The sequence below is a fragment of the Chiroxiphia lanceolata genome, chromosome 18, assembly GCF_009829145.1.
Source record: "Chiroxiphia lanceolata isolate bChiLan1 chromosome 18, bChiLan1.pri, whole genome shotgun sequence".
Taxonomy (NCBI): Eukaryota; Metazoa; Chordata; class Aves; order Passeriformes; family Pipridae; genus Chiroxiphia; species Chiroxiphia lanceolata.
The window spans coordinates 4,910,780-4,937,564 of record NC_045654.1 but is presented as its reverse complement, the minus strand read 5'-3'; the positions used below and the strand labels follow the sequence as shown (position 1 = coordinate 4,937,564).

General features: G+C 42.6%; 2 protein-coding genes across 4 annotated transcripts in view; one reads left to right on the top strand and one right to left on the bottom strand.

The window, feature by feature from the left end:
• Positions 1-5,583, bottom strand: part of GNAZ (G protein subunit alpha z) — a 52,676-nt gene extending 47,093 nt beyond the window's left edge. The window contains exons 1-2 of one of the 2 annotated variants that reach the window (XM_032706119.1): positions 5,269-5,583; positions 2,229-2,362 (exon numbers count right to left, since the gene is read on the bottom strand). The gene's annotated coding sequence lies outside the window, so the exon portion shown is untranslated. The remainder of the gene's footprint in view (positions 1-2,228; positions 2,363-5,268) is intronic. The other variant, XM_032706118.1, reaches the window with a different exon arrangement.
• RSPH14 (radial spoke head 14 homolog) overlaps positions 1-21,805 on the top strand; it is a 76,199-nt gene extending 54,394 nt beyond the window's left edge. For both annotated transcript variants that reach the window (XM_032706121.1, XM_032706120.1), the window contains exons 5-7: positions 18,877-19,102; positions 20,358-20,494; positions 21,476-21,805. In XM_032706121.1, the coding sequence (XP_032562012.1) occupies positions 18,877-19,102; positions 20,358-20,494; positions 21,476-21,735 (623 nt within the window). In that variant the 3' untranslated portion in view covers positions 21,736-21,805. The remainder of the gene's footprint in view (positions 1-18,876; positions 19,103-20,357; positions 20,495-21,475) is intronic.
• Positions 21,806-26,785: the final 4,980 nt, after the last annotated feature.

The window sequence follows — 26,785 nt, the reverse complement described above, 5'->3', positions numbered from 1 at the left end:
ACCTTCCCACGACAAAAGGGCTTCTATCATAGTACCCCAAACTCTGCCAAATTTACAAGGCCAGGCACAGAAGGGCATCTTGAGAGAAAATCTTCCTGCCAAGGTATTTAGTGGGACACTATAAACTCACTGGTAGTACAGAGGGATGCTCCAGTGCAACAGTGTTTATTCTGGTATATTTTAGTTTAGAATTAATTTGGTTAGCATCATATGCACTAATTTAATGAACTTCGTGCTTTAAATGATACAATAAAACTTTTCTGTAGTATTGGTTTGAATCCCAAAGCATAAACATAGAAGGGCAACAGCCAATACTCTGGTCTTTCTTTTCTCATAAGCCATCTGAACTGAAAATAACACTCTAATTCACATATTTGTATAAATGGATATTGTATATCCAAGAGAAATGATATTTTGTTAATACATTCCAAATATTTGGATTATATGACTTGGGCTGGTAATATTCAGAGAAGAAACCCTTTATTTAAAAAACCCAGGTCAAATTGTATTATTGTCAGAAAGATGTTCCCTTAGATGGCACATAAGTATCCTTTTGAATCACACAGATATTTCTCTTGTAAAGAAGAAGTATAATAACCAGGTGCACACCCCTCTAAACAGCAAGCCCTCTCACAGCTAAACATCCAGCTGGGCTTTTGTTCCTGTGCCATGACACTGAATTGTAATCAATTCAGCTCAATTGTGTTGTTTCCTTCCACAACACAACTGTGTCAACTGGATTTGTGCATCAACACTTGATCCGCTGCCTGACTGTGTTTGCCTTCGCGCGCTTTGTGAAGATAAAGTTGCTTATTCCACATGGGCTGGATAAGATTGGAAAATACTGGGAATGTAAACTAGAATACTGCCCAGATTACTAGGGAAAACTGGATAAAAGATTTGGATTACTGGTTGTGTTTTAGGGAAGTCTTTCCAATACCATTGGTAAGACACAGCCAGAAGAGGAGGCCGGTGCACCAGCCCTGTTCCTAGCAAGGAAACAGGGTCGGTAGGTAGGGAACAGCAACTGTGTTATGACTTACCAATATTTATGGTGAGCCATGAAAATATCTTCATAATTAACTAGTTAAGCTTGGTTAAACATTACAATATAGACAGCAAGAGTGGGATCCATCTGCCCAGATTTAGCATATGCATGTAGGTGGCCACCTCAGAGCCGATCACTGCCTGCTTCCCTCGGGGGCAGTGCAGAGGAGTCATTGCCAGAGGTCAGCTCATCTCACACCAAGAGAGTGGTCAAAACCTAGTCTGATTAATTCCATTGTAGAAATCTCTTTCTCTCTCCACCACCTAAAAGGGAAGCCTTAACAACTGCTCCCTATATACGTGTCCATGTTATCGGCATCTAAAAGTGATGAGAATAATTCCTTCCAGTTGCCAAGTCCAGGGAATTACTATTTATTAAATCGACTGTAAAAAATATCAGATTAACATGCTGTAGTTCCTAAGAAATTATTATTTGCTTTCTGGTCGTTATCCTTCCTGTATGTGAGCAAAATGAACAATCAGAATTTGAACTCAGTTTTTCAGATTTGCCTCTTCATGTTTCTCCATTGGCCAACACGATCACTGGTAATTTCACGGGCTATTTCTGCAACAGAGACTTGTCTGGAAATGTTATCACATTTGTCTTTTTGATGTGATGACTTAGCAATCCAGAGAAGAAACAACTCTCCGGTATAAGGGGCTTAAAGAGAAAACAAGGGCAGAGGGAAAAAGGATTTGTTGAGTAAAACTGTTCTCTAACAACACACTGGATGTCCAGCACTAGATAATAAAATGGGATTCTGGGGACACCCAAGTTTCTGCTGAACCACAGAAAATTCTCTGAGCTGCGGAAATAAAAAAACACATGGAAAGCTGGTGCCTTCTGAAATTTTGCCATGTGTTTTGTTAGCTGTGATTTTACATGTATTTTAATAGTAACAAATGTTGGAAGTCCAGATAACACAGAAGTGATGGTCCTGTCACTGACCTGCTCCTTCCATCCCACTCCACCAGTGCCCTTCAGCGTTAGGGAAAAGCAACAGTTGAGAGAAGAGTATTTTCTCTGTAGCTTTCATTTTAAGGGTTAAATTCTGTCCTTGATTACACTTGAATAAAGCTAAAAGAATTTAACTTGCTAATATGTATCAACTCCAGATTTAATAACAGAATAAATAAAGCTGAATTTAGCTCTTCTCTGTCATGTTGCCTATTCCACATACCTTAAATTGCCAGGGGACTTTTCAGAGAGAATCAGTTTTGGTTGCTTGGAACAGTCTAGTTTCTCCCTTTTGGGATTATTCTCTCATCAATATGGTAGTTGAAATTTGGACTTCTTAATCACCACTCTTGGGTTCTGGAAAGTTTAATAAAAATGTGAATTTAACTTACAAACTACAAGTCAAATTATTCTCTCCATTAGAGTGAAGGGAATCTGTTTTAACTAATAATGGATGTGGATTTATTCTGGATACTTTGGGGATCACAAAGAACAAAACTTAGCCTTCTTTTTTAATAAAAATAAGACAATTTTTGTCTCGAATTATAAATACGATTTTATCTAAGTATGCCAATATTTTGATTTTTAAGGGCTTTGCTTTGAAGTCCTGTTAGATAAAATAGTTAATTGCTTCTGTAGAAGCTGTTGCTGCTGAAGCTGTAACACCAACCTTAACAGCATTTGTGGGAATAACACTCCAGTTTTCTCAGTAAAAAGAATATGATTCAAATCACTGATAATTTATGAATTAGAGTTTACAATGCAAGTAAAGAGTTACTGAATTTGTCACTGAGCCTGTGACCCCACTGAAATCAGCTACAAAACTGTTCAACATTGTTGTTCCTAGAGGGGAACCTGGTCAGTGAAACTGTGTGTGCTGGTCTGGGCTCTGCCACTGAGATCAGGGACAAAACTTCCAACAGCTCCAGTGACCAAAACTTTACACAGAACTAGTGAGATTCAACTCCAAATTTCAGTTACATAAATCTGGAGAACCTCTTCTGAAACAAGGGGAATTGCTGTGACTTAACCCAAAGGAATTGAGAGTATTTTTCCTCAGTTCTTGGAGGGGGAGAAAGAAGAAGACATCGTTCTCTTCTCTTGCCTCGCCGCCGTGTATCACCCAGGACTATCTGCTGTCAAAATCCTCATCTGCTTAAGCTGCAGAGGAAGAGCTGACTTCACCATTTAAGGCTTTAAGCTTTTATTGCCTGCTGAATTGTCTATTATCCTTATCCCCTTCCCTTAGCAGGTAGATTCCTTAAGAAGAAGGGACAAATTTCTGGTTTGTGTTTGAGTTTCAGCTTAGGTTTCTTAAAATTTACCATACTTTGTTCCATCAGTGTGTAAGCAGAGCTGAGACAACCAGAACACTTTCACTTCAGTCCTTCTGAGCTACCTGGCTGGTTATTTTTAGATTATCACTGTTAAATTCAAAACCAAGGCCTGTAGCTGAAACACTAAACTGTACTGGAGGCTTACAAAACTCAAGGTAGTACTTCCAGAAGAGTTATTCACCAGTGGCCTATGAAGTGACAAGCATATAATCCTCAGCCAGAGGTGCAGCATTCTTTATGTAGCACACGGAGTTTATTCATCTCTGTAAGGTCCATTGTCAGAATGAAATTTCCGTGGCTTACACAGAATTAATCAGCTTTTTTTCTTTATAAGCATGTATATGCACACAGAAGGGGATTCTGCTCTGAAAATGCAAGTCAGTGCTTTGGTAATGAGAGATAGCATGAGTTTTTCTCCTAAATGTGCCTTATAACTAAGATGTTTTGTTTTGATTACACCTGTCACTGGCTTCTTGAAGACTGGAACTTCATCCTTCTATACACATAGGCCTCTCCTGTAATAATGTCCTCTACCCAAGGGCAGGGAGCTGTGCTTTTTGCATGATAGCTTCCAAACAAATGATTTGTTGGAGACAGGCAAGTTAATGGCACAACGCTCTCAGCTCTGCAGAGCTGTATCTGCTCAGCTTGCAAATGTGTGCCCTGGTGAGGAAAAGTGACTGTTTCTGCCTCCAACAGCACCTAAGCCATCAGCTTGGACCTCAGACGTCTATGTCCATAGAGGAAAATTCCCCCAAGCACAAAACACACTTTTTCATTTTTACTCCTTTGTGATCCACAGGTAGATGTTCACAGCACTGTGAATTTGTGACCTGCTGTCATAACCTCTGTGGATGAAATGTTGGTGGCCGCTTGAAGGGTGTGACCCACAATGGCGCGAAATACGGAGCCCAAATAAAAACCAAATTGTGGCTGGAAGGGTATCAGAAAATGGATATGAAGAAATACAAAGAAATGCTGAAGGGAAAACTAGTGATTTTTTTTCTCAGATCTTCCCAGGAAAATGTTGCTGAGATAGGTCAGTAGCTTCCAGAATAAATACCACAAGAACACACGTTAAACAGCTCCTACGGTGCAACAGCCAAAGCAGATCAGTACTATGAGCAGAAATTAAACTGACACATATTTGTCTGCAGCTCTCTCAGCTCACGTTGAAGGGTTGGGGGTTTTGTGCATGAATCACTCACCCAAAATGCAAATGCAAAGATACTGAAAAACTTGTGGTTCCCAACTGCAGATGGGAGCCGTCCACAGGTGCAGATTAATATAAACCCTCCTCATTCCTTCACATGCATGGGCACACACGGGCAGGGAGCGCATCCAGGCTCTGCAGAGCCACACAGCCTTAGAATGAGCAGATGTGCCTGTTACCGGGAGGGTTTATTACAGAAATTGGGCAGCAGGAGTCTTTTCTGACAGAACGGTAGCCAGGCTGCATTTCCCTGGGAGGAGGTGCTACATAGCGTGGAGGTTCTTCTCCCAACAGGCAGAGAATTATTATCTTTCTCAATCATTAAGAGAACGCAACAGATCTTATTAAGGCTCAAGTATTGAATATTGACAGGTTATAATCCAGGCTAGGAAAGGGAGATGACTTAATTTTGTGAAAAAGGGCCCAAGATGAAGCAGCGGCTGACAGAAGGCCAGTATCCCTTGAGAAGGTCATTTTCACTGGATCAGCAGCCTGCCTCCCCTTACTATTTTTTCTCTACACACAGTGAAATGTTCCTACCTCACAGTGACATTCATCTTTTCCATCCAGCAAAATCATAGCTTATTGTTTCAAAATGACATCTTTTTCGTCTTGCTTTAGAAGTGCCTTTTTATTTTGGCAATACACAGAGAGGGAAATGTTCATCACCAAACTGATTTAAGAGAGAAAGAAATGCGGAATATTGCACTCACCTCTCCAGCACCAGGCAGCCTCCACCTCCTCAATCCATCAGTACAAACGCTCGCATCCACTGACGCCTCTCCTCTGCTTTGGCCCTTTTTCACATCAGCATCTGCGATTTGCCGCGAGCAGACACACCACGACTGCAGGGACTAACCCCACAGCCCCAGCAGGAGCAGGAACCTGCTCTTTCCCATCTTCTCCCTACGAAACACAACCGTAAAACCCCGGGATTTTCTAGAGGCGGCGGTGGGAGCACTTGTCCGGCGGCCCCCCGCGGGAGACAGGGAGGTGCTCGGCGCTCTCGCCGGGGAGCCGGGCAGGGGGAGCGCGGGGCTGGCGCTGGAGGAGGAGCCGGAGCTCCAGCCCGTTTCCACGCCAACCGCGGGGGTACCGCGGGCGGGGCGGCGCGGCCGGCGGGCGGCTCCGGCTGCGCTCCGGCCCCGCTCCGCTGCTGCTGCCGCCCGGGGGGCGGCCGGGCCCGCAGCCCCCGCGGCCCCCGCAGCCCCGCAGCCCCGCAGCCCCCGCCCCGCCGCAGAAGGAGCCGATGGTGACGAGGGGTTCAGGGCTCGTTCCCGGCTCTCGCTCCGCCGCACTCGCGCATTACATAATGTGCGGGCACGGCCGCGCTGCCGGCCTGTGCCGCGGGCTCTGCCCGCACCGCCCCCGGGGCTGCGGCGGGGCACGGCCCGGCTCGGCTGGGAGGGTCAGCAGTGCTGTCACCACGCGTATTTTAGAGGGAACAAGTCGCATACGTGTTGGAATGATTGCAGTGACGGGAGAAAAAACAGTTTCTTTAGTTACATGGGATTCACCTGCTCTTCGCTTTCCTTCCATCACTCAGTTGCTCTCAGTACTGGGCATATGTTTCCTTCTGCTTTTGCCTTTCTGCCTTTTGCGTTTGTATATGTGTCATTTACTACAGCTTTTTTAAATTAACGATGAGTATCATTTTCTTTTTATCTCATTAATGGATTTACTCAATTTATATTTTACATTTTTCCTTGTGTCTTTTTCCTTTTGGTATTGTTGAGTTTTCAGCCCTGATCAAGTAGCTGATTTCCCCCTACACTGCTAATTTTAAAGGCATGATTTGTTGCTGATACACTTCAGCTGGAGATAGCAACAGACACTCACACACACATGGGATGCAGGCATTTTTCCCACAATAAAACCAACATAATACAGCACAGAAAGCATCTGATTCCTGTAAATGATATCACTTCCAGTACTGATATTATCAGCAGAGCTGTCACACTGATGAATTATAATAATGAAATGCTTCCATGTAAAAATCAGTATACTATGTGAAGGAAATTTTCCTATAAGTACAGAATCTTAGGTGTTGTTCACACTAGAAGAGTTTGCCAGTACATCTAGACTGGCAAAGTTGTTCTGGTAAACTCCTAGCATTTAAAAAAGAAATGCCATATACCTAACTTGTATTGTTCTGCCAGCAAGCAAAACAATAATGTTCAAATCATAAATTTGCCCTGCTGTAATAAAAAATATCTCTACAGTTTTATTTCGAAATTTTAGCTTTCAGGATACATGCTCACATGTCTTGGTGCATCTGTAAGATCAGATAGTGGTCAATTTAAAACTTTTAATAGTGTTTTGTTTTTCAGAGGCACTCTTTACTTGCAAGTGCATAAATCCCTGATATAGTTTTGTTGGCAAGGGAATAGAATAAAAAAATGTATCTGTGGTAACTGAGTAGTCTGGATAATAGGATAAAAGAACAATAACAAGGTGCACAGGCTTAACTGCGATTCCATAAAGAACAAGTAGTTACTATAGAAACTGTCACATTACATGTATCTTTAGTATAGTACTTGATATGTGAGAAAAGGCATCTTCCACACACTACCCAACTGTGGCAGAAATAACAGCATCAGCCACCATCATCCTGGGGAGGAAGATCTTTGTTCGTGTGCTCTCTACAGAGAGAGCTGTTGTAGGCATTTACAGTTGCTATAACTAAACACTTTCTTGCAGTTTTGGGGGAGGCACCTGTAAATCAGCTGCTGGCAGTGAAGGAATTATGAACATGCAGTACCTGAGTAATGGAACAGGTCTGAGAAGTTCAAGGCTTTTATTCAAACACCACCATATGGGAACTTGCTGTTGATTAATGGCAGAGTTAAAACCCAACTCAGCTGACAAATGCACCAGCAGACATGTCTAAGTTTTCTTCAGTCTCACCTTGTCCTGCATCCAGAAATTCTCAATTAGGGCCTTTCAGCATGTATTGATTCCACTACACGTAGCTAAGCTCCCACAGGAATTTAAAGAGAAATATATATCTCCAAATAGTGTTTACAGGTGATTAAATGCCAAAGTCAAACAGCAGAGAAACCCAGTTCCTTTGCTCAGTATTCTAAATGTTGTTCCTTGTATACAAAGAGACTGAAAACACACAAATACCTATTGAAAATGAATAGTTTGTGTGGAAACAGTAAAGGGTAGTGTGAGGGAGGTGTGATGATCTGATGGGATTTCTGTTCCCTCTTCCATGTCATTTATCCCATCTCAGAGCAGGCTCTCATTTGAAGGGAGCAGTGTTTGACTGGTGAGGTGCAGCATCTAATTCACAGCTTCCTGGACTTCTTGGCTGCACGAGTTTCATTCAACTTGCCAGTGCTATTCATTGAGCAAAAGCCAAATCCTTGCCTGTTTACTGCTGCTTTTTTTTGGGATCAATCAAAATAGATGCATTCATACATGTTTAGTTTGAAGACAATAGTGCTAAAACAGCAATGTGCTCTTAAGTGGAAAATCCCATAGGGATTTTTCTAATCAATTACCCTTTATTATACCATGACAACATCAAAATATTTATATGCACACATGCAATGTTCTTGGTGAATGTACATCTCCAAATGATAGAGGGTAAATTGAGAGGCCACATCTGGTCTGTAATAAAAATATAATAAAAGACACTTTGTATTTCATTCAATTTTCTACCAAACACCCTCTTTTTAACAAGCAATTGTAGATCTGGGTTAGATATTTATAGACAGGTCTGTGATTCTCTCAGTGTGAAGAACTGAACAGAACATTTAGAGAAGAATAAAAAGGTTGTATTTTTATTTTTAACCATTTTTCTCACGTGGAAGAGTTTAAAATAGCATCAAATACAGATGACTGGGATCTGATATTTATAAGTAACTGGCATATTGTTGCTTTGTATCAGTGACTGGGAGATGGTGGAGAAAAAAATCATGAATGCACCTTCCATCAGGTGGTATCAGCCTGACCTCATTTGGCTTTATCACTTAGGATGTAAATTCACTTTCTACCAGGATTTCACCCTTTTATCTTTCTCACATCCTTCAGGTAACTGAGGGTTTCACTTAATATTGACAGTTTACTCATTCTATGAGGGCAAATTATGGGAGACATTTGGGAATGTGAACCCAGATAATGAGTTACAGTTAATACCACAATCAGTTAATCAACCTGCTGCATTGGCAGCTCACAGTCATTGGCTCAGCTGCTCAATCAGCACTTGCCACTGAAGCCAAGTTTAGGAAAACAAACACGAAATCCAGCAGCTGGAGGACAAGTGCTCTCCTGGAGCCCTGGGAGATGCTCTGGCTTTCCTGGGGAGGTGACTTTGTGTAGCAGTCCCTGCTTATCCTAAACTTTGTGACAGATACATGGGAGAAAGCTACAGACAGAGATATCATGAAGTAAGATAAAGGAGCACAGATCTTTATAAAGAGCCCATCCTTCAAGGCTGCTTTATGATGTTATTTTAAAAAAAGGGCAGTTAAAGTATTCTTTGCTCATTTTTCACTGTTGAAAGCAAAGGAATGGGGAAAATAACAAAACAAACCCCCTCAAACTTTAACTCAAAGTGGGGATCTTTTAGTAAAGTACACAACAAGACATCTGTGAAGTGTGAACAGACAAAATCACTGGAGATCAAAACACACGGATTCTTTGGGAATTACACCCAGGAGAGGTAATTAAAGAGTGCCAAAATTTTTTGAAACTGAAGCTTTTAAAACAAGAAGTACCAGCTACAGATCTCCTGGTAAAGTGGGCTGAGCAACAGGTTGTTGGCTACTCTTTGGATGCCCTCTTCCCTCCTGCAGGCTTCCTGTTTGAGGCCTTTCCACTTCATAAGAATGATTAAATATTCACTGAAGAGTGAGTTGAAAGTAGGTCTCTCCCACTTGAGGACACAGGTAGGCATTTAGGGTTTAATTTTTGCAGTAGCAAACAAACAAACAGAAGAAATGTACTGATTTCAAACATATTTAGTTTTGTCACTGATGTTCTTATCAGCTGAAGAAGTATCAAATTGGGACCTCAAAATATTCTTATATATAAATAGGTACTTAGAAAAAATGTTATGATTTGACTTCACACTTCCTTGTATCTTTTACATGTGATAATTCTACTTCATGTCAGAACCACGAGATACAGCTACAATTTCAGCTGGGTTTTGTGATTTACTTTTCCTTTCGGAAAGTTTTGCTCTGCCAATGACATGCACACGATCGATTCAGTGCCCAGAAGTGACTTAGGGAGGAATTCAGCCTCCAGATGAGTCTCTGAGACCATGTTGAGCTTTCAAGGGTGTCCTGTCTGGCCTCCAGCTGCACCCCAGGAAAGTCCAAGTTTCCTGCAGGCCTAAAGTCCCACCTGACAGTGCCAAGAGATCCCTCAGACTCTGAGGTGACATTGGAAACCCACATTCAGCCATCTGAGCCACTCACTGACTGGGGGATGGAATGGGCAAAGCACATTGTGCCAACCTTATCTAACAAAGCAACTGATTTAAGCTGATAAACATGTTATCACATCTTTGAATTAATGTCGTTTTCAGACTTATAACAATGTTATTTTAAAAAGCATATTAAAACAGCAGTCATTTCTATCAGCTGATAGTTTCTGATATCTGTTATAATTGTTGCAAATCTGATTCTCTCTTTCTGTTTAACAGTGTTTTGAATCCTCTGTTTATAATGTTCTTAAAGATAAGTACATTAGTAGCACTGTTGAAGTGCCTGTGCTTAATCTGCCACGTTTACAGAAGCTGGACCTAATATTTTAGTCCAGGTTAAGTAACAGGTTCATTTTGCTGTAGTGGCTTGGGTCCTACTGCACTACTTGTTTTCCAAATAAATGATGCCAAAGGTCTTTCTGCAAGAACCCCCTCACATTCACTCACTTAGAGCCTCATTCAGGAAGGCACTTCTAATCAGAAAATATGTACATTAAGACATGGGCCTATTTGTGATAAACTGCTTTGAGTCTGTGATTTACAGCTCACTGAAGGAAGAAGGCTCTCAACCCAAGAGCAACATTTACAGGGGAGGCACTTCAGAAAACAAATCATCCTCAAAAGCAGCCCACACCTTGGCTCTCTTTTATTCAATTAATATAAAGGAATTTTTCACTGCTTGAAATAAAATATAGACTAAAACATATTGGAAAGCACTATTGTAGAACCTCAGTCAGAACAGAATGCAATTTTCATTGAGGAAAGCACTTTTCCTCATGAACAGGGCTTTCCATGGAAAACATGGACTCTGCAAAGTAGCAGGTCTGAGTGGGAAGTGGAGACTCCGCCCGCCTTTCCATCCTCACGTCGTGCAGCCATCTGGGCCTGTGGCTCTAATCAAGATGTGTTTCCTCTTCTCATTTCAAACAACATTGCCAAGCCAGAGCATCTGAAGCAGAAAAGGATTTCACCCACCTGTAGTACTGTATTCTTCTTTTCCAGGAGGTTTTATCAGTTGTGCCCGTTCAATTGTGCTCCTCTTGGCACCAGAGTGAGCAGGGGGAACTGTAGGATAAAATTGCCTTCCTGCAGCTCTGCCAGCCTGCCTGCTCAGCAAACATGAGCAGGGGATTTGTCAATGCTACAACTTCTCCAGCTTCTTTTAATTTGAAATTTCTATCAGGTCATTTTTTTAAAGCAGCCAAAAAAAAAATCTCCCACCCTTCTAACAATGGAGAAAATGTAAAACAGAAGTGCTTACACAATGAGACTGAATTCGTGTTCCCATTAATTTCCTCCTGTTGTCTTCTACTATTTGCAGTCTTTCAGTCTGTTCAGTTTTCAGTCTGTGCAATGATTCATATCTTCAAAGCAAGTTTATGTTAATATTCAGGACAAAATTCCTCAGAATCTGACACATCATGAATTCTAGATATTTTGCTGCTTTAAGCCTCTCAATTTTATTGTTTGACAGTAGTGTAATCAAATCTATATAAGAAACTTTCTCATTCATATACCTCTGTTTCTGATGGATTTTGATTCAGTTGTACTATAGAAGTTCAGAGAGTGCTTTCACCTTCTTAATGACACATTTCTCCTAAGGAAAAAAAAATGAAAAAAATGCTCTTTTATGCCTGAGCATGTGAGGTTAATTCATGAATTGCAAAAGGTGAATGTTAGGGATAACCAAAATATTATACTGGGCATTTGGCTGAGCAGTGCCATTTTGCACTGCAGAGTTCCAGTTGCACAGGTACAGCTTCCAGGCAGAGAAATTTAAGGTAGTTGAGAAAACTGTTTCTTGAATTTCATTCGTGCTGCTTTAATGTTTTGACCCTCTGCCTCCAAAGAGGAAAGATTATTTTTTTAAAATCTGTTCTCTCAGCTGAAGTTCTGAAAACTTGCAATTGTGCATCTCTCACATTAAAGGTTTGTAAGGCAGTTGGACTTAAGAGTTCAAAACTGTTTTTATTAGTGTAAGACATTGTAAAATTGGCTCTGATTGGTTTCCCGACTGTTCGACTGACTTACTATAAACAACTTTTGCCTCCTCCTTCCCCATCCACTCCTCTCTCCCCAGCCAGGCAGACAATAATCCCTGCAGGAAATGAGCTCTCACACATCTTTACAAGCCTCTGTGACAAGGCAGACCTTTCTCCCCAGGAATCTCTCAAATTTGCTACAATGTAAGTAATAATCATGGGAACGTTTGTCAAGCTGATAATGGCACGTTCATCTCAGAGCAGCAATTTCTGTGACTGAAACCTGCTATAGGAACCCAGAACACTTTCTACTCTCCTGGTGTACACCCTCGGTATAAATACAAAATCCAAGGTTTAAGTAGTGTTTAGGAACCAGCCCAGGTTCTCCTCTGAACATTTTCCCTGTTGGGCAGAGAAATTCAGTAAACTCAGGGCTTGGAATGCTGTGGCACAACAGGGACCTGGGAAGCTGCAAACCAGCAGTGTCTCATGGCCAGGGGCTGCACTGGCCCCTCTCAGCCTCATCTCACAGCTGCACGTCCCCATCACTGACCAGCTGGAAAAAAAGGACAGATTTTGACTTGGAAAATCTGAACTGGGGCAGCCTCAGGGGTTGAGGCTCATCTTTTTGGGATTAGTTCTCCCAAGGCTTTAGTTTTCTCTACAGTTATTGATCTGAGGACTTTGGCACAAGTAATGCATAAGTCAGATTGTTTTCCTTCCTTCGTGTATTTTGGCAAAGTCTTCTCCGTAGAGGAAATTAATAAATTTCAGGATGACATTTCCTTCTTCATCTAAAAGAATAAGAAAAAAAAACCCTTTGTGTAAATTTTTACAGCTTTTTTCCTTTATTTTTATGATTTTTTAAAAATGTTCTCATAAAAAAGATACTTTGTCAGAGAAATAAAAGCCAAGAAACTTCCTAATTTGTATGATCATTGTGCATGGCAGCTCAGTCAAATGCATGCTACACATATGCACATGCATTCACACACTTAGGTACAAAGGATGACCATGAGTGTGTCTATGTGTTAAGCTACAAATTTAGAAAACTTAAAGAAAATTAGTCACATAGGAGGTGCAAACAGCTCGAGTTCTGAAGACTAAATAAATAAATTGCAAAAGATACCACTGCTTATCCTGCCATGTACAAGCAGCCTATCAACAATTATAGCTGGGAAAAAATCTGAGCCAGTGTTTCTCTGTCATTTCTGTTTCACCTTCATTGGACTGTTTGCTCTCTCGTGTATGATAAGGAATCAATACAGTTTTATTAAAGGAAGGAGAAGTTGCTTTCATTTGGAGACTACCCTCAGATTCCATATGACTGCCCAGCAATCCACAGTTCATGGGTTGTGCACTAGTACAACAGAAAGCATATTCCATTATTTCCAGCATCGTGCTTTGGGTGGTTTCACACTAAAGGATCTGACACTGCCATCAGTCAGAACCAGGAGACTTGCCTTCCTCAATTATTGATCTTGAACTGCAGATAATTCTTGTACAAAACCAGAACCTGAGATTTATTCTTCATTTTGGAAACTCCTTCTATGTGAAACACGAGTCTATTGTGTCTAATTCATCCCCAGGGTTTCTGAAGATGCTGTGATAAAAGACATTCTGTAGACCAGAATCTTTAACTTCTTTAGATATTATTTCTCTTTTCATAGGGCATGAATGATTCAGATGGTCTAAATTACCAAAATGACAATTATTTTTTTAAAAAGTGAATTTGTTTCTTGGATTTCTGTATTATAACAGAGAAGCCAATGCTGATATATCAGCTGTAATTTCTATGTTAATTTTTTCAGTGGTACTTTGCTATTACAATTGCATACACACTAAAGCAAAGTTTCTAAAAACAAAATCAAGATATGCAGGAGTCTCTTTCATTCTTTACTGAGGATTAGGAACCCCTTGTTTACCAGACCAACCTTTTCTGTTTCTCACTAGTGCCAGAAACCTCTCGGGTTTTTAAAGGATTCCCAGAGGTAGCCACATTATGTGCTTCTGCAGGGTATTGCTGACTTCTATCTTTTTATAACCTTAATTTCTATTATGTCTTTCATTCAGACAGCATCCCGAAATCCTTAGTGTTGGAAAAATCTCAGTGGCTTCAAAAGCAGATCCCATAATGCTTTTATAAATCTTGTGAAGTTTTATGAAGTTGTTGTATTTTTAGTGAGGATCTGACAGACCCTGCTATTGAGGTTTGATTTTACACCTGGTAAATCCCCCGGGCTCTCATAACATAAATACATAAGGCCAATGCTCAGATTTGAAAAGGCTTGAAACAGAATTGTTTATTATTCCTAGTCTGATCCAATCCCTGCAGTGTTTTCCTCAGTTCTTTAATACCCCAGTAGCTCTTCAGTTCATCTAAACAGACACTTCCCACCTCTCAGTCCTTTCAGATAAGAGATAATCTCTTGGATCTAGGCACAGTCATCCTTTGGGACACTACTGTTTATTCCTGTTAAATTGTCATGGAAAGACAGAATTATTCTTGCAAAGAAGAGGAAAATATTCTGATTTTCAAAGATGTCAACAGAATTCACTTCTTTAGGTAGAAGGCTGGATAAACCTGATGGATTTTAGGCAGGTGAGTTCAGGTTCATTGAGTGTGGTCTGCTCTGCTCCAGACTTACCAGAAAGTTCAGCCCAGTTTTATAGTATTTATAGTATTATATTTAATCTACTCTCTGACACAGCCATAATGCTGGAAGCACTGAGACTCAAATTGCTGAATCTTAACATTAAATTAGCTACTACAAGGTTCTCAAACTGTGCTCTTGTGACTGGTGACTCAGAGATCTTCTCAGCAAGTCTAAAGAATAAATGACTGTTTTTCCATTTAAACAGTTGTGAGCAAGGAGTCACTGGGGAGGGTGTTCCAGAGGAGCTCCTGCGCTCACCTGGCCCCTCGGAGGGGACTGTTACACCAGCACTGTGCTGTCCAGTGGCTGCACCACTGCCAGCATTCACCAGTGTAATAAACACTCTGCTCCCTCTAAAGTAGTGATAAACCACTGCAGTGTGAGCAAGAGACCTGGTAGATCCAGGAATTTTGTCCGGATCATTTGGCTGCTCCCAGTGGGTGAGCTCCCCCGGGGCTGTCACAGCTGGGTGTGTTGGTGGCACACCGTGATGCCAGGCAGCAGTTTTCCTTCCCATTTCTTCTTTCCTGTCTGGCCCTGCTTTTCTTTTCCTTGTGTGCTCCTTCCTAAGCAGAAATGCCTTTACTGAGCATTGCAAGTCATCATGTGACTATCACAGAGACACCCAAGATGCCAACAGAGATTCATATTCTATACAATCTGTGTTTCCATATTATTTCACTGTTATATATAAACCAAACATCCCTTTGTGGCCACACATGAGGCAAATGCTTCAGGCTAAAACAACAATTTGGAGTTGAAAACCAGCATTTTTAAGGAAAGGGATTTGTAATGTGATTTAATTGATTTATGTAATTGAAAACCAAAACAAAACACCACTGTTATGTACTATAAATGACTCCTTTGTCTTCTACAAAATTTAACTTGTTTACATGCCCTGCAGCCATCCTGAGAGAATAGAATAAATGGCAACTCCTCTTTGGGCCTATTTGAACAAAGAATCAGGAAAGGGAGGATGAGAGTGGCCAGAGAAGGAAGAGATGAGTGCTCAGATAAAAAGCAGCCCAAGGGAAGATTACAAGTTCTCAGAAAAACAGATCAATAATGACGTTAACTATGCAGCTGCAAATGCAACTATTTGCATTTTGAAAACAATTTTCCCAACTACTTCACTGTGCCCAGAGTATCCAGAACACTCTGCAACAGATAAAACTCCTTTGAAAGGACAGTACTTTAATGGAAAGTCAAGATCCTGAGGAAGTCACTGTATTTTTCAGTACAGGACTGGAGAGCCCAGCTCACCTTCCTCTCCTACTGCTCACTAGGGTGGAAGGATCTGAGACTGCTCGAATTTACAAGTGACTCCCAAACAACTTGCCACTGATTTTGTCTCCTCCCTTTTCCCTCTCTAGACCCTTCACCCTGTGGTTCCCCTGGGAAAACCATGACGAATTTCCACGTGGAAATTTCAGTCCCAGTGTTAGGTAGTCTCTTTTTGTTGTTGTTGATGGCCTTTCCTCTCTGCCCTCTTTCTCTTCACCACATTGAGACTCTTGACAAGGTCAAACAATTCATCTTTGTTTCTATATTTATATCTAGGAAGCTCCCTCTAGTAGCACAACATTTCAGCTGGGACAGCTTTACAAAAGCAGTAGGTAAGACAGCTGATGGTACAGAGACCTGGCCTGGGAAAATAAAATGTGGTTTTGGAGAAATGAGAACATCCCAAGTGTTCATACAAAATGAGCACCACCATTATTCTGGGATCTGATCCCAGAATAAATAGTACTTAATGGTTGCCCAAAATAAAAGCAGTCCTGGCTAGGACAAGGTATTGGTGGGATCATTTAGAAGATGAGTGAAACACAGACACAAAGAAGTGAAACCTGAATGCATCCTGTCTAGATGATGATATAGTTGTGAGAATTGAGAGAATTTAGCAAGGAAGTCCTGAAAGAGAGGGAATTGCAGGAAACTAAAAACAAAAATGGAGATGATGGGTTAAAAAATGCTTATTAAGTATTTGAAAACAAGTACAAAAAATAGGAAAGAGAAAAGTACATCTGCCAGCACAGGAACGGGAGAGAGAATGGGATAGCAATGGTGACAGACAGAGGGAAAGCAAAGTTAAATCAAGCAGTGGCTTCTCTGAGCTCAGCCCAAAGTGTGGCTGCTCTGTGCACCAAGGGTTTGCTTTTGGAATGATGTGATTCAATGCCTGTGGTGTGACACTGCCCCAAGACTGGTATGCATGTGAATTAAAGCTACACAAAGGTGCTTGCTACTGGCAATGTCAGCTTAAGTCTATCACCTCCAGTTCTTGACTCTTCCTCTGAAATTGTACCTCCCAAATTATGATTTTATATTGATTTCCACAGCAAATTTAGAAGTGCACATGATGACTGTGTGAGCAGCCTGGGGATCCGAATTTCACACACCCAGGCCATAGAGTTTCTTTTTGTGAAGAGCTTTGGGAGGAGTTTTAAAAGTTGCCGTGGAAAAATCTTGTCTTTCACAGGCTTTTTCAAAAGACTGTGGGAAGGGTGGCTAAAGCAATTCTGGGTATAATTTATAGCCATCTAAGTCTGCTTTAATCTGCTTCCCTGGGAGCAGTTCACTACTGGCTAAGTAGGGAGTGGGTTCCTTAGTGCCTGGGATTCCATAAGGCATGGAGCATTTCCAGACATATTCTTACTGTTGTCTAAGCCCCCAAAACCTTCCTGTCCCTATAACCCACAATCCAAACAGCAGCAATCCTTGCCAAGGGGGTGAATGCCGAGGATGGAGTGAGCTGTGCAAGCTGTGCCTCCTTCTCAGGGACCTCTCCCAGAGCAACAGTGCCGGTGTCCTGGATCACGTCCTTCCACGGGGACGGTACAAACGGGCTGGAGCTGATCTCGGACAAATTTCTCCTTTTGTTCCTCCAGGGGACATACACATGGGGTCACTTGGGGTTTTTTTTTCACTATGAAATTGCCAACTCCCCCATGCAGTGACACACAGAGCCACAGCTTCAAAGAACATCTTTTCACTTTCCTTTCCTGCCTTGCCTTTCTGGCACAAGGAGAAATCCTTGTCTGTAAAATGTCGTTAGCCTTCAAGAGTGAATTGTCTGAAACTGGTTTTCCTTATTTATTTGAATTCTTAAAGCAACTGCCCTCTAAATGCTGCCCAGATAGTAAAGCTGTAATAATATCAGCCCAAGCCATTTCTTTGCTTTGGCATTCATAAAGTGGATCCTAGTAAGTCAGGAACATAAGAAGTTACTCAGTGTCAGGAAAACCTCAGAAATATGTACAACAAAATAGCCTTCAGATTAAAATCATGTTTTCCACCTGATTGTCAATTTGAGGGATTTCTCCCATGCACGACCAAGGGTCATTAAAATCTCCTTCCCTCTTGTCTCCATTGTGGAGATTCATTTGAAAATACCTTGACAACTCCTATCCACAAAACTTCCTTATCTAACTGTATATGAATCACTTTGAAAGGAGCCACATTTCTCTTAGCAACCAAAAAATCAGTCTTAGCAACAAGACAGCTGGAGAATTTTGTGTTCACATAGTTACTCGTGGACAGTACGTTCTGTTTTCCCCTGGCATTGCTGTTGCAGTGTTGACTTAGTTAAGGGTAAGAAATGGTACAAAGCAGGCTCTTGCTCACAGCAAAGACATCACTTGCAGGGCAGATGATGATCTCTCTACCTTTGATGCTGTTTTTGAGGAGCCAGTGCAAGAGCACTGACTGGAAAGCTGAGAATTTAAATTTTTGCTGTGACAGAATTACTACAAAGAAATACGTGAGGGAGCTGCCAGTTCCCAAAATCTTGACTTCCCCCCACAGAAACCACAGTGGAGAATCAAAGCATGAGTTCTAAAGGCTCACACTGCAGCCTCTCTCAGCATCTGTTCACGCTGAGAGCAGTTGGAAAGGCTGGATAGAAGGCGACTTTCTTATATATTTCCTCTATTTTCTTTGCAAGGATAATTTGGGGATAAATATTATAGTGAGAGAAACTGGGAACATCAGAGCAATTGCCATGTTGGTTATTACCTGAGCTCAAGATTTACAGGAGTGTTGGGGAAGCTTCCCTGAGGAAACAATGCTAAGATGACATTTAAGGATAGGGCAATGTTGGAGTATTTTCCATTTCTCAATCCCACATCTGTGTAAGGAAGTGAGTTACCATCTGTACTTTGATCCTACTGAGAAATTCCAGGTGCAGGTACAACAGTCAGTGCACTCAGCCCTCACCCACCTTCCTTCCCTGTCTCCTCCCAGGGGCTGCTGGTGTCCTGCAGGCTGGTTTGATTCCCCCCCTGGTACTGAAATTGAGGACTGAGCTGGATGAGATCCTGGAGCTCATCCTGGGCACCCTCTCCAGCTGCCTGCGCATGGAGGTTTCAGAAGCCCTGGCAACTGGTGCCGTTGCTGCCCTGAAGGAAAAGCTCACACACCCCTCAGCAGCCATCAGAAGCAAAGCAGCTCAGGTCCTGCTAGAAATCAGGTAAAGGAAAACAAACCTGTCCATAATGCCAAAGCCCAAGAAAGTCCTCATTTCAGGAGTAAATCCATGCCATTAGTTTACATTGTGTTCCACTGCACATCGAAGCTGCCACATTTCACACATGAAGCACTATCAGCCTGAATGCAGCCATAGATAGAAGGCTTCTAAATATCCTAACTGCTATAAATCACTCAAAAAAGCAGATGCTGATCAGTCATTCCTTCTCCTTCTGTTTGTTTGCAGTATTGGCAGTGGAATCAGAATTTTTTTCCTGGTACAGCACTGCTGAGAAAAAAATCTTGCATGAAAAATCTTGTAAAAATAGGATTCTGACCACTGTGGAGGTAGAGAGAAGCTCCCTTGCGTTTTTGGACAACACTCTCAGAAAATTGAAGGTCCTGGGAAACTCTCACTGTGATTGAGGACAGAAATAGTTTTCTGACACAGGCTGCTGTGTACGTCAGGGATGGATCAGAAAAAGCAATCTTTATATTAAATTTGTGTATCAGAGAGTGGATGAAAGGAACAACTTAAGTCCACTGCAACCAGAAAATGTAATAAAAGTGTTCAACAGATGTCTAGTTTAAAGAGGCCTGCAGATGATGTAGTTTATATATCAACTGGCACAAAACATTTGCTCATGTCCTGTAACAAAGCGAGGTCTTAGAGGAAAAGAGACTGTAATTATCATGAGTCAGAGAAAGAAAGTCAAATGCACCTGCAGTATGGATATCAACTACATTCTAGGGCCCTGCAGGAGCTGGGCCACATTAAATACTCCCCTTATTAAAGAGGCTGGAAACAAAGGGAGAAAATTGACCTGGGAGAAAAATGAATTGCAGACCCCTGATTTATCCGGTTTTAAAATCTGTATAAGGTTCAACAACCAGGTTTCTAACTCATTGCCATTGGGACCACCAGCATCCTTAATCTTACATCCTGTTCCATGCTGCTGCCCATCAGTCTCCAGTGTTCATAAAGAGTTTTAAAAAAAAAATCCAAATATCACCCAAAAATAACCTAAAAAATGGTGAAGCCCATGCACCTGGGTTACTGTGGTATCATCAGGGCTGTACCACATGTAGGTTCAACAGTCACCAGGCACAAACACACACCCCTTTAGTTCCCAGCTGGAACAGTCACTCCAAAGGGAGCAAACAGGAGTGTGCAGTGCTGGTGGCACCAACAGGCTGGGGTGGCTGCATGGTCTGCAGGCACAGTTCAAAAAAGCAACTTAACCATCTTTTCTGCACAGTTCTCATCCAGAGGGAAAACTTCCGGTGTGTGAAGAAGAGGTTATCCCTGTGCTGGTGAGCCTGCTGGGAGACACGGATCCTGCAGTCCAAGCTAGTGCAACAGGAGCACTGATGTTTGCTCTTGTCACTCCTCAGGGTGAGAGTCAGAGGCAGTTCTGCTGGGAAACCTTCTGGAAATCCAATTCTAAGGAAACTCAGTAACAAAACATTTGCCTCCCCTACCCCCTCAGTCCTCGGTTCCTGACAGTGTTAAAGCTCCTCAAGAAACTGTAAGATCAGGACATTTCATATGTCTTGAACAACTACTGTCACTTCCCCACAGTGCCAGGAGGGAACAGGATACTTCACATTTCGTTCCCTTGAAGTAGGTCGAGAAGTTTTATCTCCCCTGCCTGCATCATTTCCCTCCAGAGTGCTGCTCCAGAGGGAGAACATTTCCCATTCAAGTCCAGACCACACAGATCCACATACCTGGAGCTGTGCTGAATCACCAGGCACAGGAGCGCTGCTTTCTGGAAACATTTTGTGGTTCCAGGCAGCTTCTCTCTCACAGCTGGGAGAGCAATGAATATTAATAAGGTCTGCAGCTCTCCCAAGTAACTTACATGACACTGAAAATACTAACTGCTAAATTCTCACTGTGATGAATGAGTAATTAGACATAAAAGACTCTTAATAACAGCAGTTGTGTTCCAGTCCTTCTCTGCAACCCTTCCTCTGGCTACCAGAGACAACACGGGAATGGATCTCAGTGTTTGAAGTGTCTTTAAAAATGCAAGAATGGGGCATGTTCTTTAAGGCATCTAACACACCCCACTCACCCCCCCCCTCCAAAAAATAGTTTATTCTATCATTTGATGCCTCATATATTCATGGATAATTTGTCGCAAATGAAATCCTAACGTGCAAGGCAGATAAATTGAACTGGGAAAGATCTTTTTTCTTAAATATAAACAGCTGGGAGCCAGCCTTGGTCTTCAGAAGAAGGGCACGTCCTGCCCCTGTGCACTGCACCCCCGGGGCTGTTCAGAGCTGTAGCGGGGCAGGGAGTGCCAAGTGTCAGTCCAAAAGGATGTTGATTAAATGTCACAACCAAAGCCGGTTTCTTTCTCTGCAGGGAGAGCCTCAGCCATGGCAGCTGCAGCCATCCCACCTCTGCTGAAGTTGGTTGCTGAGGAAACCAGCACAGCCCGTCTGAACGCGATCAAAGCCCTCACGTTGCTGGCTGAGCTCCCCGAGGGCCGAGAGACGCTCCTGGATCACACGGGCACATTTCAGGAGTGTCTGGATGATCCCCGGGAGGTCGTGCAAAGAGCTGCCCAAACCGCCATCCGAGCCATCGAGTGGAAACCTTTCTGCAGCCGCGATCTTTTCTAGAGATCTGTTGCCCTCTGTTGTTGTCTGGCTGTAAGAGGTGCTCGATTATATGAGACCTTCAGAACCAAAACTCTCTTCCTCACTTACTCCTGAGCAGTTCCCTCTGAAAAGTCATTTGCCAACAGATTCACATCTATATTGCAGGTCAGAAAGCAGAATAATGGGGAAAAAGAAAAGTTAGGAAGTCTGGAATTCTCCACTAGGGGTTATTGCCTGAGTTACCAAGATTTTCCTGATATAAGAAACCAGCCCTTTCTGTTTTCTTCATAATGCTCTCTACTTCTTTTTTGTTTTTGAAACCTCAGCCTATCAACCATTAATCAATAACTAATTACATCAGAGAGGTTCCTAATTAACCCCTCCAGCAGTCTTGCCTGTGCTGAGGAATTGATCTGGCACAGGAATTTACATGAGTTTTGCATCAAACATTTGTTGAACGTGAGATTAGAACCACTTAGAACATCAAGCCAGAAAAAGCAATGGCAATGTCATAGAAGGGCTTCCCTGAGAGAATTAGGAGAAAGGCTCCACTAGGGTAGCCCTTGGTAAAGCTGTGCTGGGGCCACAGCCCAGTGCCTCTGACAGGAGGGGGGTCTGGCCCTAGCTGGCATTGGTTAGGACATGGAACAAAAGCACCTCTGGGGTTGTGCTGGTAGTTGGCATTTTGTAGTTCTGTAGACCTGTAATCTGACCTTTGAGTACCCAAATTAACAAGTATAATGGAAAGGTGTTGTGCCAGAACTGAAGAGTTTTGCCATCATGTCTCACTTTTCAGGGAGAAAGATGGGACAAGAGGAAAACTGATCTTACTGTCATGATCTAGTCCAACAGGACCTGGGCAAGATGATCTCCAGAGGTCCCTTCCAACCTCACATATTCTGTGATTAACAGCTGTCTAAACAGAGGTGAGGAGATAAACAGGACAGAACAGAAAATGTCAAGTCCTACTTTGAAAAAAAAAGTGTTTCTTTGTTTGTTTGTTTTTTTAAATCAACAGTTTTTTAAAAACACTTTACTTCATAGAACTGAGGGTAGCATACAAAATTTAGGCTGTTTGTGAAAGCAAGACCTGACCAACCAGACTCACATTGTCTGAAGGAAATAAGGTGGTAGTTCCTGTGGTTAGAGCTGAAGGGCAGTGGAATTAGTGGGAAGTTCAGTAGCATTTTGTTCACTTTGAGTTCAAAGCCACTCACTACAGATGTGGCACCTTTCTGCCTCCAGTTGCAAGGGTGTAATTGAAGAGGCATCAACAGGAGTCCTGGGCAAAGAAATAACCCAAGTGAGCAGAGCAAGCCTGGCCATTCTCAGCGACCAAGGAAGGTGAGACAGTGCAGCTGACAGCTTCACAGCAAGTCCCATTTGTTTTCACTCAGGTTTTGGTCTCACATGGTATTTTTACATCTAGAAGTTGCCACGTTGTAGCTACAAAGGGGCTGCACCAGGTCTCTAAAGGGGTTATTTGTCAGGGGTGCTGTTCCATTGGAAGCCACAGTCACAGAGCAAACTGCATTAGCCTTACAGAGGGTAAACTCCTCCTGTAGGAGTGATTACAGTTAAAATGGTTCTCCTCCATAGCCTAACCAAAGGGCAAATTTCCTCTCCTATAAAGATGTGATTTTAAAGTATTGAGTCAGTTGGATTCATTCCCTCCGGGCAGGATCTTGGAGGAACTCTGCCTTTTAAACACATAAGGCACTCATACGTAATACATATTGGTGCCAGAGTGCATCCAACTCAATAAGAGAAGCCAGGCAGCTTAATCACATGCTAAAGGACTGGAGCAGCACAGTGGAGGCTCAGCTGCTCTTACAGAACTGCTGCAGGAGAATGCAGTGACAATCACCATTTTAGCTCAGTTCCAACCTCGTCACAGCCTTCCCCAGTCATTCAGGTATCACCCTTCAGTGAGTTCCCAAAATAATCAGCTTTTTCAAATGTAGAAATAAGACCTCCACACTGAACTGCTCTCACTAGAAGAAATTCAGCCAACTTGGACCTTAAGTACTGCATTCCGAGCATGTGCCTGATCACTGCTTGAAAGGCAATATAAACTGTTCCCAAAAAGGCTCTACTTGGGATCAATGTTCTTGTCTCAGACACAGAAATGGAACTAAGCCTCAGTTGAACTCTGAGATACAGGCACTAGTGGTGCCCTCCCATGTGTCAGCTGCTGTCTCAGCCACTCTTTGCACAGCTACACCTGACATGACCCAGTACTTCAACCACAACAGGAATTCCCCGGGGCTTTAGAGACCATGCACTGCCTGTGGAAACACCAGAATGCAAAGTCTGCACATGGAACAGCCATAAACCACTATTAGCTGGGGTTTTCAGTTAAAAAGCTGTATGTACTGACAAAAGATTGCAGATCTAATAATTCAAAGTCACGTGCTCTGGTGGGGCCCAGCCTGCAGCAGGTCACTGGCCAGAGCACAGCACAACAAATGCCAAGGGGAGCAGAGTTAAACAGCCTGTGTGAAGCAAAGGATGCACAGAGAGCACAGCTAATGCAGAAATAATCCTAATTATTGCAGAACACTTTTGTAATCTGTGGTGTTTCTAGAGCTGCATTGTCTTGGTGTCCCAAGATGTGCTGTCTCCCACTGGGTCACTGAGCAGGACTGGCCAGCACAGCCTGTCCCAGCCTGGGAGATGAGGGGACAGGGCACAGAGCAGGGAGACATCACACTGATCCTGTAACCCTCACTATATGCAACCTGAATTAGGGTACATTTTTACTCTACAATATCCTTTTTCCAGGTACATTAAAATGTAACACACAATTGCTCCCACAGTAATATGCTGATTCCTAAATCTCTCTCCTAAAATTAGTTTCTCAGCCACAACTCAATATCTGAAATGTCCCTTCACATTCTTCATAAAGACCTTTGAGATCTCAAAGGTACCTGAAAGTAGTCAAATAGGTAAAACTCCGAACTAAATGTCCCAGTGTGGTTTTTTTTTATCCTGGGAAAGATCCTTTTGAATTGCTTTATACACATCACAAATACTTATATTAACATCTCTGGATCTCACCCACTGTAATTAAGCTCACTGTTTCAGAGGCAATGCTGTGTGGACAGCAGGTCTCTGGTGTCAGCAGTGGTGCCCCCCCAGCACTCTCCGCTCCCGTGGCTTCAGCACCGAGGCAGGTTTGTAACATCACTGAAAGGGATTTGCCTTTTTAGCTTGAAGCCAACAATGATGAAGGCCCAGATATAATTAATGTGGTCCTGGGTCAATACTGGAATTAATTCAGTTACACTTGACATGGATTGAGCTTTCAAACAATTCTGCCCAACTATTCTCATCAACACCAGAAGACAATTCATCTGCATCCATGGGACACGAAACCTTCCTGAGTGAGCCTTGTGTCCCACTCAGGTAGGGCTCATTTTGAATTTTTTCTAACAGCTTCCAGAAGGTTAAGGATGTTATGGTGCTTTGTTCTTGCAACAAAGAACTCATTTCCCTGTCCCCATTTCCTTTCACAAGGCCAAGGGTTGGAAACCATTCGGTCCTGCTCTGGAAAATGGCAGCTTTTCATTCCATCTCTTCATGTTCCAGAGCAAGGAGTAATTTGATTCCCATCACTACATTTTCTATTAAAAAAAAATAAATCATAGAGTGAGAGATCTGTCTAAGGACAAAATAGTCTGGGCAAGTCAGATTCGGCTAATTATATTAAACCAAAAGGGCAGAGTGTCTTCTCTGTGGCTACACACAAAGCTAACATGCTCAAAGCACAGAACCTATTTTTAGCAAGACAAAATTTGCAATTTGAATGAATAAAAACCATCTTAATAATTTGTTATAAAGATACTTTGCATCTAAGCCACATTTTTAAAGTTATAGGCTCTGATACCGTAAATAACAAAACTGCACAGAGCAGCCACGAGCTCACATTGCCCTCAGCCTGAGGCACCTCAGGCCCCTTGGTGCTGCTCCAGGCAGGCACAGGGCTCTGGCCTCGGGCACTGCCAGGTGAGCACAGGGTGGGCACAGCAGCTCCAGGGAATTTTCTTTTTCACAGCTGCCCATGGTAGATGACAAGACGAGCATTCAGGGTTTTTTGCATTTCCCCTCTTTCTCAGTGGTGTATTGCCCTCTTAGCAGATCTGGGCCCCTGGATTTTCAGTCCAGCACAAGGGCAGCTCTCTCTGATCACTGCTCCCTTCCTTGCTCCCCAGAGAACACTGCAGGAGCAGGACACAGACACCTGCAGCTGGGACATGAAGTCATTAAATAAATTAAAACACCCACAGCCCTGCTGTGACCCCACAGCCTGGGACCAGCCTTTCCCTGTGCAGCCTATCCCCAGGAGTGTCAGCTTGAAACCCTCCTCTGGCTCAACACTTCAAACAACTCAAGTGCTCTTCAAACACAGTGACTGGAGCTCCAGAGCTCTCCTCCCAGATGCCAGTCCCCCCTGCTAACACATGGATTTATCATTTACCTTTGCTCCTCGGTTTTGTGTCGGCTTTTCCTTCACACAAACACTCCTGGGTTTGCCAGCTTAGGAAGTGCAGTGAGGATGGAGGCCCTCAGCAATCCTGGCTGCAGCTGGGGCTCTGATCACCAGCATCACCTGCAGAGCTCAGCCTCGTGCCATGTCCCAGTTCCCCAGGGACAGATCCTTCGGTTAAAACCAGACCGTGGTTACTGCAGAGGTATTCCAAGCTAAGGCACAGATCTTCCCTCCCCCAGCATTTCAGTAACACAGAGGAATAAACCCAGATTCTGAGTTCCAAGAACAGTGTGTTCTCATGATCATTAACACTAAACATTTGTGAGATACTTGGATACATTTTTATGGGTGAAACAGAAAAATTAAAACATAAATGAACAGTGATTACCTTTTCCAGAACTTGGCCTAAGAACTACGTAGTAATTCTTAAATGGAAGATATTGTTTAGTGTGTGTTCTTTACAGAGCAGTATCCTAACTGGCTGACAGTGCTACCAGGGGAATTTTTTGTTTTATTTTGTGTAGTTAATTTTAAATAATTCTGTATATCTAACTAAAGTCCTCCAAAATAAGCTGTAAG